The sequence below is a fragment of the Pongo pygmaeus genome, chromosome 3 (assembly GCF_028885625.2).
Source record: "Pongo pygmaeus isolate AG05252 chromosome 3, NHGRI_mPonPyg2-v2.0_pri, whole genome shotgun sequence".
Taxonomy (NCBI): Eukaryota; Metazoa; Chordata; class Mammalia; order Primates; family Hominidae; genus Pongo; species Pongo pygmaeus.
The window spans coordinates 159100904-159116723 of record NC_072376.2 but is presented as its reverse complement, the minus strand read 5'-3'; the positions used below and the strand labels follow the sequence as shown (position 1 = coordinate 159116723).

At 42.8% G+C, this 15820-nt stretch overlaps 1 protein-coding gene and 1 long non-coding RNA gene across 2 annotated transcripts in view; one reads left to right on the top strand and one right to left on the bottom strand.

Annotated features, from left to right (window-relative positions):
* Positions 1–9543, bottom strand: part of REELD1 (reeler domain containing 1) — a 22250-nt gene extending 12707 nt beyond the window's left edge. The window contains exons 1-4 of the mRNA XM_054486369.2: positions 9325–9543; positions 8820–8942; positions 6819–7037; positions 1410–1632 (exon numbers count right to left, since the gene is read on the bottom strand). Coding sequence (XP_054342344.1) covers positions 1410–1632; positions 6819–7020 — 425 coding nt within the window. The 5' untranslated portion in view covers positions 7021–7037; positions 8820–8942; positions 9325–9543. The remainder of the gene's footprint in view (positions 1–1409; positions 1633–6818; positions 7038–8819; positions 8943–9324) is intronic.
* LOC129035684 (uncharacterized) lies at positions 5194–15820 on the top strand. The gene is made up of 3 exons (XR_008502282.2): positions 5194–5656; positions 15313–15486; positions 15625–15820. It is a non-coding gene; the product is annotated as an uncharacterized LOC129035684 (long non-coding RNA).

The following is a 15820-nucleotide window of genomic DNA, read 5'->3' as shown; positions in this document are numbered from 1 at the left end:
TTAATATTCTAAATAATTTTTTTAAAAATAATTCTTCAGTAAAAATAACTTTCACAAACATTATGCCATTTGTTCTTCCAAATATTTCAGTAAAGGAGGGATTATTGGCAAGTGCCATTTTTCCCACTTTAAGTATTCAGGAGGCAGACATAACAAGGTGATTAATTTGGCCGAGGTAACCCAGAGGCTCGAGACACAGTAAGCGTCATAGTTCAGGCCCCCAACATGCGGTTTCCAGACTTGGCAGACGTTATCGTGCGCAAGGGTTCCCAGAGGTGGGAGATCACAGGGTGACTTGGGACAGGTGTCTCATCAAGTGACTTACCTCGTTTTTTCTGTCAAATGGATATCATAGCTTCTACACTACTTGCTATGCGGCATGCAGCAACTATGATGGTAAATCCAAAAATAGGAATGGAGGTGCTTTGAGAAAGAAAGGTGACTGTACAGGTTTAAGGACTTCAAGCAGCAGACACCCTCTGCACTGCATAAGAACCAAAGCCAAGGGCAGAAGCTGGGCACACCCACAGGTAAGCGGGCCCCAGGCCTTCCAAAGAGGAAGAATCCTAAGGCACGTGTTTCCCTTCTTGCTCTCCTGTCTGCTGCCCTGTGCCACCAGGAAGTGGGGGAGAAGGGACACCACAGGCTGGGGCCACCAACCTCCTCTCCCACTGCTCCCCAGAGCAGAGGGGAGTCCTGGAGGGGAGCACGTGCCCTGGACGACCTCTGCCTGCAGGCGCAGTCTCCTTCATATTTAGGAGGGTGTGGGGAAAAGAAACAGAAACACACACCCTTTCCTGAAAGAAAAAAATTATCTTTCTTGGTAAATGCAAGTGTCTGAAAAGAATGACAAAACAAGTACCTCATTTTGGTAGTAATGATGCTTTTAAAGTGCTTACTGTTGCCAGGAACTGTTCTGAGCGAACGTAGGCTCTCTCATCCATATACAACCCTCTGAGGGAGGTGCTGTGGCGATGCCCATTTATAGAAAACAAGCCAAGGCACAGAGCCTCCAGAGGCTTTTCCTGGGCCCAGGGATGTGTCCATTTGTCCATTTGCCTGTTTCTCTCTTTCTTGGCTCTCTCCTGCCTTCCCCACCACCAGCCATTCTGTCCTCTGGTCAGAAATTCCTAGAGAGGTTGGCCAAGATTTACCTGTGCCTGGGGAGGCAGGGAGATAACACAGTCTAGGCCCATGGAGAGTGATGAAGGGATGAGTTTGGGGGCAATTTTTTTTTAGTTTTCCTCTGCATAGGCTCTCCAGTTTAGGCAGCATCCATGACCCTGTGCTTGCGATAAGGTGGCCACATAAGGAGGGGGAAAGGGAATATGAAATCAGGGCAAAGAGAAGCTCCCCTCTCTTCAAAGTAAAAGGCTCAGTTTCTAAGAAACAGCACTTCACTCTCTTACAGGAACTTAATGTCCCCCACAGGCTGGGCAGGGGCCTTCCACACGAACGACAGGTTTCTCTTCCGGGACTTGTCAGAGTGGGTGACTGCATCAGCCTCTTGAAAACAAGACATCAGTTTGGAATGAGGAGGAATGAGAACGAAAGTGCCAGCGATTTGATGATCAGACACTCTTCGAGCCTGAAGGAGAAATCCCATGAAATCACGACTGCTTCTCACCGTCACTGCAACAAAAACACCCATTCAACATGAACATGTGTGAGTTAGTTCCGTGTGGTGATTTTATGCAGCTTTTTTCAAAACTAAAAGCTTAAGATCAGCCCCCAGAAAGTGAACAATTCATTAGAGGGGGGAGAAGTTGAAGTCCTATTTCACACCAAAATAAATTCCATTTGGATCAAAGTTATGTGAAAATGAAATACAAAATAACTAGAAACTTTTTTCTTTTTATAAATATTGGATTTAGAAATACCTCTCTGAGCAAAACCCAGCTGCCATAAAGGAAAAGATGAGTAAAGTGTGCTATATTTTTTTTTAAATATGAGTTTAGGTGAACTCAGGACAGACGATTAAAAAAATTATTTTCCAAAAAAAAGTATTTGTAAGACATAAAACAGACAAATTATTCATAGTCATGGTGAATTCATAAAAAGATGACTCCCTCAAAATAATGAAAGGATACAAACAGAAATAAAACAAGCTTAGTAATAATTTTTTTTTTTTTGAGACAGAGTCTCCCTCTGTTGCCAGGCTGCAGTACAGTGGCGCGATCTCAGCTCACTGCAACCTCTGCCTCCTGGGTTCAAGCGATTCTCCTGCCTCAGTCTCTTGAGTAGCTAGGAGTACAGGCACGCACCACCACGCCCGGTTAATTTTTGTATTTTTAGTAGAGACAGGGTTTCATCATGTTGGCCAGGATGGTCTCGATCTCTTGACCTTGTGATCCGTCCTCCTCGGCCTCCCAAAGTGCTGGTATTACAGGCGTGAGCCACCGCACCTGGCTGCTCAGTAATAATTTTTAAAGCAATTATACATGAGATACTCTTTTATACCTTTCACATTAGCAAATGTTAAAACGTGTGGTTGTAAGCAGTCTTGTTAAGACTATGGAAAAACTAGGGCATTCATTCAGTAGTGCTGGAACTATAAACCACCCAACTTTTTGTGGTGTAACCTGACAACATCTTCCACATTTAAAATGCAATTACCCCTCTGATACATGCTACCTTATCAGTTAGCCCTGAAAACATAGTAAGTAAAATAAAGCCAGACCCAAGATGACAAATATTGCATGATTCCACTTATGTGAGGTACCTAGAGCAGTCAAATTGACAGAGATGGAAAGAAGATTTAAAGTTAGCTGGGGCTGGGCATAGGAAAGGATGGCCAGTACAGAGTGTCCATCTGGGATAATGGAAAAGTTCTGGAAATGGATAGTGATGATGGTTGTACAATATTGTGAATGCGCTTAATGCCACTGAGCTGTATACAGCTATAATGGTAAAGTTTATGATATATGTATATAAACACAATGAAAGAAATGCCCTCCAAAAATCATTACTCTTTGATCTAGAAACTTTGCATCTAGGAATTTTCCCCACTTACAAACTTGCACAAATAAATATGGCAAACACTGATGTCCAATACCCAACAGCGATTGTCCGCTTATTCCCTGCTAGCAGAACAGATGGTTCTGCTAACAGAACCCAGATGTTACATTCATGTGGAAGTGGAGACCACCTGTCTTCGGGGAAGTTAGGGCTCTCCTTTTCCCCAGGGGATGAACTGTGATTAGACTAAAACCAGTGTTGGTGATTCTGTTCCCCTTCACCAGATAGAATTCTGGCCAATGAGGGCAGATCTGCTGAGAGAACAGCTAATGTCTAAGGATCAATCTTTTCAAGTAAGGCCTTTATTCCAGCTGTCGTCCCAGTGTGAGGCGTAAAACCACGGCACTCATCCTGAAACTGTGCGATGTCAAAGGAATGAAAACCCAACTCGCTGATGACCGCGGAGCAGGAAAATGGAAAAATCTTAGGATCTAGATTATGTCATTGAATGGCTTCACCCAATACAGAAACTGTGCCTCCAGACTTAAGAGAGAAAATTAAATGCCTTTATTCATTAAGTTTCTGTTAATCAGTTTTTCTGATACTTGGAACTAAAACAATCTTGACGCATACAGTGAGCAAAGACATATGAATAAAGATATCCATCAAAACTGTTTATGAAAAAAATTTAAAAAGTAAATACCCACAAATAAGAAACTCGTTAAATCAATCATGTGACCTCTAGACAATGGACTGTCATGAAATCATTAAAAACAAGCTCTGTGGCTGGGCACGGTGGCTCACGCCTCTAATCCCAGCACTTTGGGAGGCTGAGGTGGGTGGATCACGAGGTCAGGAGATTGAGACCACCGTGGCTAACACAGTGAAACCCCATCTCTACTAAAAATACAAAAAAAAAAAAATTAGCCAGGTGTGGTGGTGGGCGCCTGTAGTCGCAGCTACTGGGGAGGCTGAGGCAGGAGAATGGCATGACCCAGGAGGTGGAGCTTGCAGTGAGCCAAGATTGCGCCACTGCACTCCAACCTGGGTGACAGAGTGAGACTCCGTTTTAAAAAAAACAAAAAACAAAAAAAACCTCTGTATCCAATAAAAGATATCAATCTGATTGTTAGGTAAAAAATATAAACATTAAGCAGACATTGAATTTGTATCTGCTTAAGATTATATTAATTTGAGATCTCACTCACATATGCTTAAATGCATGGAAAACTTCTGAAAAGAGGTGCAAGAAACTTAACAAGGATTACCTCTGGAGAATCAAATTGAGTGTTCAGAGCAAGAGAAGGAAAAGTACTTTTAATTTTCTACCTTTTGATAGTATTCTAACATTTTTAAAGCATGTAATATCTTTAAGCTATTTAAAATTTTCTTTTAAAAATTAGCCACTCATGTTCAAGGGAATGAGTGGCTAAAATCAGGGTCAGACCTTTATAAGTTTGCTAAGTGCAGCTTGGTGTCTAGGATTGTTTTATTTTCCACACATTTGAACTTTTATTAATAAACATTTGAACAAATATTTAGAACTACTGAACACCAAGCACTATGCTAGGAGTTGAGTATGTATCTATAAGCAGGATAACATGGTCCTTACCTTCAAGGAGCTCACAGATCCCGGCAAGAAAACAGTATACTTACAACGTAAGTCAGTAATAACTGACTCTCATTGAATCCATGAGGCATTCCATCAAGTCATTTATTACATATGCTGTCTTGATTCCAGTTACAATACAATTATGTTTCCCTCAGGATACCTTCAGAATTTAGGTATCACAATATTTTTAGTTATTTCTGCAGATTTTTCTCACTGACATAGTGGTTTTTTGGTTCGGGGTTTGTTTGTTTGAGACAGAGTCTCACTTTGTCACTGTCACCCAGGCTGGAGTACAGTGGGGCTATCTCAGTTCACTGCAACCTCTGCCTCCCAGGCTCAAGTAATCCTCCCACCTCAGCCTCCAGTGTAGCTGGGAACACAGGGTACAAGCCACCATGCCCGGCTAATTTCTGTATGCTTTTTGTAGAGACAGGGTTTTGCCATGTTGCCCAGGCTGGTCTCAAACTGCTGAGCTCAAGTGATCCACTCACCTTGGCCTCCCAAAGTGCTGGGATTACAGGCATGAGCCACCACGCCTGGCTAACATAGTGTTTTGATTCTTACCATTGTTATTCCCCTAGCCACAGAACACTAGGATACTGACATAACAATCTCTTCATGCTGGGAGGGGCTGGACGCACACTAGGGTGGATGGAGCCCCCAAAGAAGTGGCCTTCCTTGGGGAGCCTCTTGCATTTGCCCCGGTGTGCTATATACACAGACTCGCTTTCTTTGTCATGATGTGACAAAGTTTGGGAAGCTCTGTTAGAATAGACTTAATTCAGTATATTGGGGAGTATACTGATGTTGAACTCATGTACTATCCACCCATGTTTTTTCACACTTCTCAACAGAACGAAACGAATGGATAAAACAATATTTATAGAGTAAATTTCATTTTTGTTTATCACCGTTAGTTCCCATCAAAAGAATCAGCAAATCTCAAGAGGGGTTTAGGGCAAAAGCTGCTGATGTGTTGGAGCTCACCTTGAGTGCGTAGTTCTCTGCCTACACTTAGTGGCATATGAAGCATCTGTAGCTTCCTTCTCTGCTGTCCCTCACTGCCCCTTCCAAGCTTGGTCCAAGGTAAGCTGTGGACTCTGAAGAGTGTGTGTGAGTTCGGGGAGTGGGGGCGGCTCATGGAGGTAGAAACACCCCTGGTGGGGGCAACCTGAAACTGATAAGTTCTCTGCCCCTGAATCTTCCTGAGAGATGATTCAGAGGTGTTTCACATGGCTTCTCAGAGGGTCCCCACTGGAATGCACCTTGGTTGCCCACAGCAGCTACCTGCTCAGTTGCACGCCCTTGACTGGCGTCTCCTCTTGCCCAGCTCCCTTTCCCTCTTCCTCACCTGTGTTTCCTGAGATGCTCTCTCACATAAACCACCTGTGCTCACGTTCTTTCCCTGCTTTTATAGGCACCTAAACTAAAAGAGCAGGAAATGATTTTTTCATCCCCCAATATTTTAATTTAAAAAATGTCAAATTGTATATATTTAAAGTGTACAACATGATGTTTTGATATACTTACACATAGTGAAATGGTTACTATAGTCAAGCAAATTAAAATATCCATCATCTCACCAAAGTGTCTGTTGATGGATGAATTTTAGTTTTAAATAATGAGAAAAAAGTGTATTTCACACACATAGATGATACATGAAGGTTGTTCAGGGTAACTATATTTGTGTCCGTAATAAGATACTTTTATATCTTATGGTAAGGACAAAATAATTATCTATAATAATGATATTTGTCTCTTCTTATACAGATCACAATTAATACAGAGATTAGTTATCATGTGGCTTTTATGACACAAATATTTTATGCTTATTTTTAACCTGATAATTGCTTCTTAAGATTAAGCCAGGCTGGGCATGGTAGCTTGTGCCTGTAATCCCAGCACTTTGGGAGGCTGAATCAGGAGGTTCACTTGAGCCCAGGCGCTCGAGACCAGACTGGGCAACATACCAAGACCCTGTTTCTAAAAAAAATACAAAAAATTAGCAGGGCACAGTGGCATGTGCCTGCAGTCCCAGCTTCTTGGGAGCCTGAGGTGGGAGGATCACTTAAGCCCAGGAGTTTCAGACCAGCCAGGGCAACACAGTGAGTCTCCATCTCTACAAAAAAAAAAAAAGGATTAAGCCAAATTTAGTCCAGGAAGCTTCTGACTGGGACGAACACAAACTGGAAGTTCCATGGGGGCTTTAGGGCTCCTCGGAGTCTCTCAAAGCCTCTCTGGTACATACCTGGAATCATGTCACCTGGTGCATAGGAAGACCTGTGGGTGTGGATGGTGACGTGTTGGGTGTCCTGGTGCTGAGGCTGGGCTTGGATGTGCTTGGGCTGCATGTCCTCACAGGCCACCATGCTGGCACCATGGGAAAAGGCAGACGAGCAGGAAGCGAGGCAGAGGGTGGTACAAGCCCAGCCCACGAGGGCAGCCCGCATCCTCGTCCTGCCCTCTCCTGTAACATGACAAACAGCAGCTTCAGTCCAGACGCTATTTAGGAAAATGACATAAAGTCTTCTCAGGATGTGACTAACCTGAACCCCACACTGCCTCTGTACCTGAGATGCTTTTAGTGCAGCCTCCCAGGATTGCTAATGCTCAAGGCCAAGATCAAAAGGAAATGCCAGGCTATAGGAAGTGTTTCATTTCCAAACACCTTTTTGAAAACTTCTATTCTTGTAATTTTCTCATAAGACCAGACTGCTTTTTTTGTTGTTGTTCAAAAGAGAGGCTTTAATTATTGAGTCAAAGAAATAAAACCAGAAAATGTTTGTATCCTAGTGTGAGCTCCTTGCAAGCTGACTGGTACCCAAGGGCAGTGTGAGCTCTGATATATTAATGCTGAAGTAGACACCCAATACACCACCATGGGCAGGAGGCATGGCATGGATGGCTTGGCTGAGTGTCTTATCTCTGTTGCAATTGAAAATTACCAAGTTAAGTGCTACAAAACATCTACCAACTATCAATTATTTAGAGATGACTGTTAAGTTGGCAATGCTTTGCTATCTCTTTGCCCTTTCTTTGGCTGTTTTTAGCTATTTCACTACTTTCAGTAAAGAAGATGAGCAGAGAAAGAAATACTCAATTTATTCTATACCTTCTTAAACATACTGATAACAATTTTGGCTCAGGAATAGAATACAATGATTGAATAAAATAGCATTTATAGAGTAAATTTTATTTTTGTTTGCTACCTCTAATTCCCATCAAGAGGAAGAATTAAAATCTGGCAATGTAAAAGAAGTTGACAAAAATAAAATGAGAGATAGCAAACAAGGCAGATGAAAATCTGCCTACATAAATATTTAGGATTATCACAGGCATTTTTTAACAGTTCTGTTTTAGGTCAGGTACGGTGGCTCACGCCTGTAATCCTAGCACTTTGGGAGGCCAAGGCAGGTGGACTGCCTGAGCACAGGAGTTCAAGACCAGCCCGGGCAATACGGTGAAACTCTGTCTCTACTAAAATACAAAAAATTAGCCGGGCATGGTGGTGTGTGCCTGTAGTCCCAGCTACTCAGGAGGCTGAGGCAGGAGAATTGCTTGAACCTGGGAGATGGAGGTGGCAGTGAGCTGAGATTGTGCCATTGCACTCCAGCCTGGGCAAAAGAGCAAGACTCTATCTCAAAAAAAAGTTCTGTTTTTATTTTTTTTTATAGTCCTGCATACAGACATTTTAGAAGTTTGGCTAATATTTTGACCTAAGGAGCAAAGCAAAGCAAAGCAAAGCAAAGCAAAAAAAAAAAAAAAAAAAAAAAAAAAAAAAAAAAAAAAAAAAAAATGCCCTCCCCTGTAGTCAGCTGGTTTTAAAAGGTAAAAATAAAATCCTGAAAAGGTAGTGAAACTAGCTATCAAAACCATAGACTAAGGAAATAATCCTTAAACCAAATAATCAAGTGTCCTCCACTCCCATTGTCTCTTCACACACCACCACCTTTTACATTCACAAGCTAAAAGAAGACAGGAATACGATCTATACCTCAAATTTCTTAGACTTAAGAGTCCTTCAGACAATGCCTTTCTTTTCTAAGTTTGTTTTCTATGAAGCACCAAAGTCACACATCTCCATACTACAAGGAACCATGGCTACAGCTTCTCAGACACATTAGGAGATAATGAAGATGAACTGTGTAAAAACATATTCTCAGTCAAGGGGGCGCAGTGTTCTTCTCATTTTCTTTCACAAGGGCCACATAGAAAATACCCCTCGAATGCTGGGCATGATGGTACGCACCTATAGTTCCAGTTGCTCAGGAGGCTGAGGCAGGAGGATCACTTGAATCCAGGAGGTCGAGGCTGCAGTGAGCTATGATCACATGACTACACTCCAGCCTGGGCACAGAGCAAGACCCTGTCTCTTAAAAGAAAAGAAAGAAATGAAATGAAAATGCTCCTCAAGCCCTTGCTGATGGCAAGTGGTCTTTCCAAAGGCAGATCAGACACAGGTGCCTACAAGGGAAGGGGAGTGAGCACCTCGACTCACAGACTACAGCCACAGCCCCACCTCCCACCCTCCTGCCTTAGGTTTCACTGTGTCTTCTTTCCCACTAGCATCTTATCTACCTGAACCCCAAAAACTGTCCACTTGGAGCTGAGCACGGTGGCTCACACCTGTAATCCCAGCACTTTGGGAGGCTGAGGCAGGAAGATCACTTGAAGCCAGAAGTTCAAAACCAGCCTGCGCATCATAGGGAGACCTCATCCCTACAGAAATAAATAAAAAGAAAACATCCACTTACCTAGGAACACACTTTTCTTCAGGCTTGACAGAATGGCTTCCTCCCTCAGAGTTGCAAACACATCCCTTAAACAAAAGTATTTTCTACTCCTTTCAGTTTTTTCTCTAATGGGGAGAACAACAGCTGTTACCACTAATCCTCAGCATCTCCAGGAACTGACCCTCAGTGTCCAAATCCAGCCTAAATCGTATTAGTGTGCACAAACACACGCACACACACTGTTTACAGTCACATCATTGTTCAAGCCTGTGTGAAGAACTAGAAAGAACCGGAACTGGTTTTGCACAGGACTAGCACTGACATCCTTGGCAGAAGCTGGATGCCCCCATCTTGATCTCCCTGCAAAGGGGAGAATGTTTGAATGAAATGAGTCTCAGCATTTTTGGCTTCTTGAGTCAGTGTGGACTGAAGTCACTCTTGGTGAAGTAGAATTGATATGTTATCCCAAGAGCAACGTTTGGTACCAAAAAATAACACATGGCATAGGCACCTCCCGTATCAACTGCACTAAAGCTGGAGTTCACATTTGCATGCATCTAAGAATCTGCCGAGACACCTGATAATACCACAGAGCCTATAGCTCAGTGGTCCTCTAAGTGTGGTCCCCAGAATGCAACACCAGCATCACCTAGAAGCTTGCAACAGTAACAGTGATGATAAAGAAAGAGGAATGGACTCAGGAGATCAGGTAGAAATAGGATTTGGTGGCCGATTGAATGCAAGGTGTCCAAGAGAGAATCCTAGGATTGATAGTCCTGGGTGATGTGGAGTAGGCAGCTGCAGAGAGAGCAATGTTCTGACTGTTAGGCCTTGTCTCCACTCAGAAAAACCTAAAGATATGAGTAACTGAATAGGCAAGGCACTGGCTTAGGGACCAGGTTGCTAAGCCTTTTGTTGCAAATGTAGATGAGACTATCTATCCTATAAACACCAAGGGAAGTTGGGCTTCCTTGGCCTAGGATTCCAGTGTTCCCCACACACAGAACAAAAGCAAACAAATTCAATTTGGTTTCTCTAAGCCTCTATCCCACTAGGATGGAGGCAATCTCAATCTCCCACTGAGTCATGAGAAATTCTGGGAGGTCTAGAAAATTAGGGTACGTTCCTTCCATGACTGCTGTTACGATAGTTTTCAGAGCTCATGTGGTCACTTGAAGACTGTTAGTTGGAAGGCTTCTATGCAAAAAAGGGGCTCAGGTCTTCAGCAAGGCTGTGGCCTGGGTGCTGAGAGCTCAGCCTCCCAGGTGCACCCTGCGGCCTTTCCCTGCTGAGGTTCTTCCCACCCCCTCCACTGGGTCCTGACACAGATCTCTGCCCCTAGCAGGAGAGTGGCTAACCTCTTCTCCACTCCACCCTGTTCCTGTCCCAGTCTTAGAGACAAAAGTGTCCCTCCTCTCCCTTTTTTTTCACTCTCACCCCATTACCCTGGGGCACCTGGCATAATCCACCTACCACAGGTAGAGGGGTAATCTCCAACACCTCAGCTTTGGCCCTGAAACACAAACTCCCCAGACATAGGGATTCTCAAAAGGCCCAACTACCAATTAGAATGAGGAGGGGAGTGCAAAGGTAGAGAGAGCACACCTACATGGCTCAATAAATAATCCTGCCATTTGCTCATGTAATATTTCTTGTTGAAAATCAGGAGGACACCTTATATTAGACATGGACTTCTCCTGCCTGCCACATCCACAGCCTCTGCTGAGCCGGCAGCACATCTTATGCCACTCTCCCCACAAAGCTGATTGTACCAGGGTGGGCACTCATCACAGGGGAGGGCCTGCTGACTCAGGGCTGAGACAGAAACTCTCCCTGGGAATCTGACCGAGAACACATAGAAGGCTACTCTATACCAGTGCTGGCCAGTAGAAATAGAATGCAAGCCACATATGTAATTTAAAATTTTCTAGGCCGGACGCAGTGGCTCACGCCTGTAATCCCAGCACTTTGGGAGGCCAAGACGGGCAGATCACCTGAGGTCAGGTGTCCAAGACCAGCCTTGCCAACATGGTGAAACCCCGTCTCTACCAAAAAATACAAAAATTAGCCAGGGATGGTGGCACGTGCCTGTAATTCCAGCTACTTGGGAGGCTAAGGCAGGAAAATTGCTTGAACCTGGGAGGTGGATGTTGCAGTGAGCTGAGATCGTGCCATTGCACTCCAGCCTGGGTGACAGAGTGAGACCCTGTCTCAAAAACAAACAAACAAACAAAAAAATTGGACTAGCCTTATTTTTAAAAAACATGAAAAGGAACAAATGACATTTGTTTTAATAATAAATTTAGTCAATTCAATATATTGAAAACATTTCACATGCAATCAGCATATAAAAAATCATTAGTGAGATATTTTGCATTCTTTTTTTCACAGTAACTCTTTGATATCCAGTGGTATTTTACACTTACAGCACGTCTCAATTCAGACTAGACACATCTCAAGTGCTCAGGAGCCACATGTGGTAAGCTGCTACCATATTTATCAGCGCAGGTCTATACAAAGGAAGGTGGCTGAGCCACAGGTCTTTGTGTGGGGTCAGACCTGAGGCCATATTGTACCACGTGCAGGATGTGTAAGAGGCATTGAGGGGATAGGATGGTAATTAAACATAACAGCATATTTATATAGTGCTTGCACAGTACCACACACTATTCTAGTCAGCTAGTTGGCAAATTACCTCATCGATACAGCAACACAATGAGGTCTGCACTATTATTATCTCATTTTACGGATAAGGAAACTGAGTCACAGTATTTCTGTAACTTGCCAAAAGTTCCCACAGCATTCGGGAAGTGATAGATAAGGCTTTTCCCTACAGTTTTGCTATAGAATAGCTTTGTAACATAATCTACAAAATGAGGATAACTACAGCTCCTGTACCTGCATCCCGAAGTGCTGGTGAAGTTTCAATGAGGTAATAAATAATAAGGAGTTGGTACTTAGTATGGGGTTTGAGACAAAGGAAGGGCTCCATACCTGTTTTGTCTGGGAAAGAGAAAGCTGGCTGAGCCACAGAGAGGGTTGGTGCCCACCAAGGAGAGGAGGTGGTGAGAGAGTGTGGCTGTGAGCAAGACCATGCGCTAAGCCCGAAGCCCAAGAGACAGCAGCGAGTTGGCCTCCAATCCCCGCCCACATGAAGAAGATCCAGCTGTGTGCACTCGGAAAGCAAGAAAATACTGTTTTGTTTGTTTTTTGCTTTTTGTGTGTGTGTGAATCTGCTTGAGGTCATTTCACACTAGCAATTTGGCTGGACTTGATATATTAACATGACTGAATCTGTTACATTAACATCCCCTGGCCCTGAGTAGAACAGTTAATATTAGTGTCATACCAAGGGAAAGTCTTGGGGTGGGCTTTATGGTTATAAATCAGATACTCTGTGTCCTTCGGTAAATCACTTAACTTCTCTAGGTTGCCTCATGTATAAAATAAAAAGGTTTGAATTAAATAATCTCTTCAATTTCTTCCAGCAAGAAAATGATACACATTTTTAAGGTTTTATTTTAGTTATAAAGGCGTAAGAATGAGCTACTCTTAAAACAACTTGAGATGGCATGCATTAAAGTCTGGCACGTAATTATAACCTGCGTTGACACCATCCCACACTCACTCCTGGTTTAAGAGTCTGCCTTGGAAAAGTTTGCAAATGAAGGAGGAATCTGTTGAGCTCACTATTCTAGTCCTGTTTCCTGTTCCTTCACTCCAGCAGACAAGTGGACATTTTCTTCATTTTCAAAGATCTTGGAGATGAAGATCATGGCTTTTGTAACTGATGAACAGCCTTTCCTATCCAAATGTTTTTCCTACCTTGGTAATGACTTCCTGCTGAGATTGACTGGTGTTTTTACATAGAAATCTGCTATTCCAGTATCATCATTGTGATTAGCATTTTAATGTTTAGATAGATTTTTTTGAAAATATCTAAAGATATCTGGAGTGCTGGGATAATCTGTGTAAGAGAAAAATACTCACAATTCTCTTTAAACTCTACATGAAAGTGGGGAGTCAATGGTCATTCATGTATGTTTAGCAGGTCTGGACTTTTGCATCATCCTCCATGCTACTGTGCACTTTCTACCGTTTAAAAAAAAAAAAAAAAGTTGAGTGCCTTTTTTTTTTCTTTTGAGACAAGGTCTCACTCTGTCACCCAGGCTGGAGTGCAATGGTGCAATCACAGCTCACTGCAGCCTCAACTCCCAGGCTCAAGTGATCCTCCAGCCTCAGCCTCCTGAGTAGCTGGGACTATAGGCACCTGCCACCCCTCCTGGCTAATTTCTGTATTTTTTGTAGAGATGGAGTTTCACCATATTACTTAGGCTAGTCTCAAACTCCTGGCTGGACTCAAGCAATCCTCCTGCTTCTGCCTCCCAAAGTCTTGGGATTACAGGTGTGAGCCACTGTGCCTGGCCTAGTGCTTTTATTCTACCCAATAATCCTCTCCTTCATTATCTCTGTTAAAGAACAGTACAGTCAAACAGGATTTCTAAGCTAATTAATATTTAATTCTTACTATTTGTAAAGCAACTTGCAAGAGAGTCTGCTGATAAAGTATCGGCAGGATCTTCTCCCTAGGAGCTGACATTTTACTTGGGGTGAGGTAGCAAGGTACAGAAGAAAGAGCTGTGAAGTCAGACAGCAAACTGGTTACGTGACCTTGGAAAGTTAATGCTGGTGAGCCTCAGTTTTACCATCTGCAAAGTGGGGGGACTATTAGATTTCTTACAAAGGTGTTGTAAGGATTAGATGCTCTTTAGCAGTGATGCAGAGCAGTAAACAAGCTATGATCAGAAGAGAGATAAAAGCCAGGTTACCAGAGTCTGGGATGCCAGAATATTTCAAGTAGAATCAGGAAAATATGGTTGATTTTAGAGATTAGGTGGAGTTTAGACAGATGGAGATGGGTAAAAGGATATTCAAAGCAGGAGAGAGAGCTTGAACAAAGGTGTGAACACTAGCTGTGTTTGCAGTAATTATCCAGACATAAAATGAGGCTCATTTGACGCAGGATAGTGGGGACTGAGATGTTGAGAGAGTAAATGGAAGTAAGACTTGGAGACCTTTTGTATGGAGGCAAAGGAGGGGTCAAAAATTGGCATTTAGGGAGTCTGGACAAGTACTTTAATCTATGTCCGAAAGAGGGAAGTTGGTGGCATTCAATTTTAGTTACGCTGGAAATGTACTCTGAGCATCTATTCATTCCTTCAGCCAACCTTTATTAAATGCCTACTAAGTGCAGGTCATGGGCTCTGGGCAGGGGATATAAAGATGAATAACACATAGTCTTCACTCCCCTAGGGCTGGTAAAGCAGAGTAATGCATCAGCAGATAATTGCAAAACAACAAGCTAAATGATTAGAGAAATATGATCATGTATTGTTATAGCAGGACAGAAAAAGCATTACCTGGAGTTGATTAAGAGGCTCTTTTTCCCTTTTCAAAGCCTAAACATTCATATCTTGTGACTGCATGCAAAAATGAACCTCAAAGATTGGCATTGAATAATTCTGGGGACTTCTATTATACATATATGAATGTTTTATAGTATCTTTTTAGGATCCTACACCATGTATACCCTTTATCCTTGTGTAGGCACTTGATCCCATACACCGCCCTGGATTGCAACTGATCAGCTTTAAGTGTGCCATCTTTCCTACTGACCTAGCTCTAAATCCCTGTAGGGTAGGAATTGTCTTAAAATTGCCAAGCTTGGATGCATAGCACAGCACTATGAACATCGTAAGTTATCTGTGAAATAATGTAGCATAGACCTATGCTAAAGAAGACAAAGGTACATGGATCTCTCTGTTCAGAACTCTATATGTTCCACTTATTTTAATGCATCCTTTTTCCAACCTTTCCAAGGATAATAGGTCCCATGTATTGAACTCTTACCATGTGCCAGGCACACAGCTAACATTGAACATGTATGAACTCACTTAATCCTCACAATGATCCTATAAAATATGTTCTAATTCCATTTCCACTTTACAGACGAGAAAACTAAGGCACAGAAAGATTAAAGCAACTTGTTTGAAGTCACATTGCCTATGAATGGAGGCGCTAAGTTTCAAACCCCTGCAGAGTAGCTCTGGAGCCTGTGCCCCTAAATTCTAAGCTGTTACAATGGCCATTGTATAGTCGTGAACATGGAAACATACAGAAAAGGTGACGTAGGATGGTTCCAAAAAGCTAATTAAGGGTGGGAGACAAGACTTTGGTTTCCTGCTTCTCTGACAGGGACCAGGGTTTGGAGGGCCACTCTGAGTAAGTAAGAAATCTAGCTGGAACTTTCTTTCTCTGCAGAGCTCACATCCAAACCCTGCAAACCTACCAGAAGCGGGCAAACTGATTTTGGGACCCACTACTTCAGAGCAAGAAGGTAAAAGCTATTTCAGGGTAACTGGACTTCAGGAGCCCTCAATATTGAACAATGTCAAGTGTTTGTCCTTCCTTCCATCCATGGCATGTTTTCTCAAATTAAAGAACATTTAAAAATTGT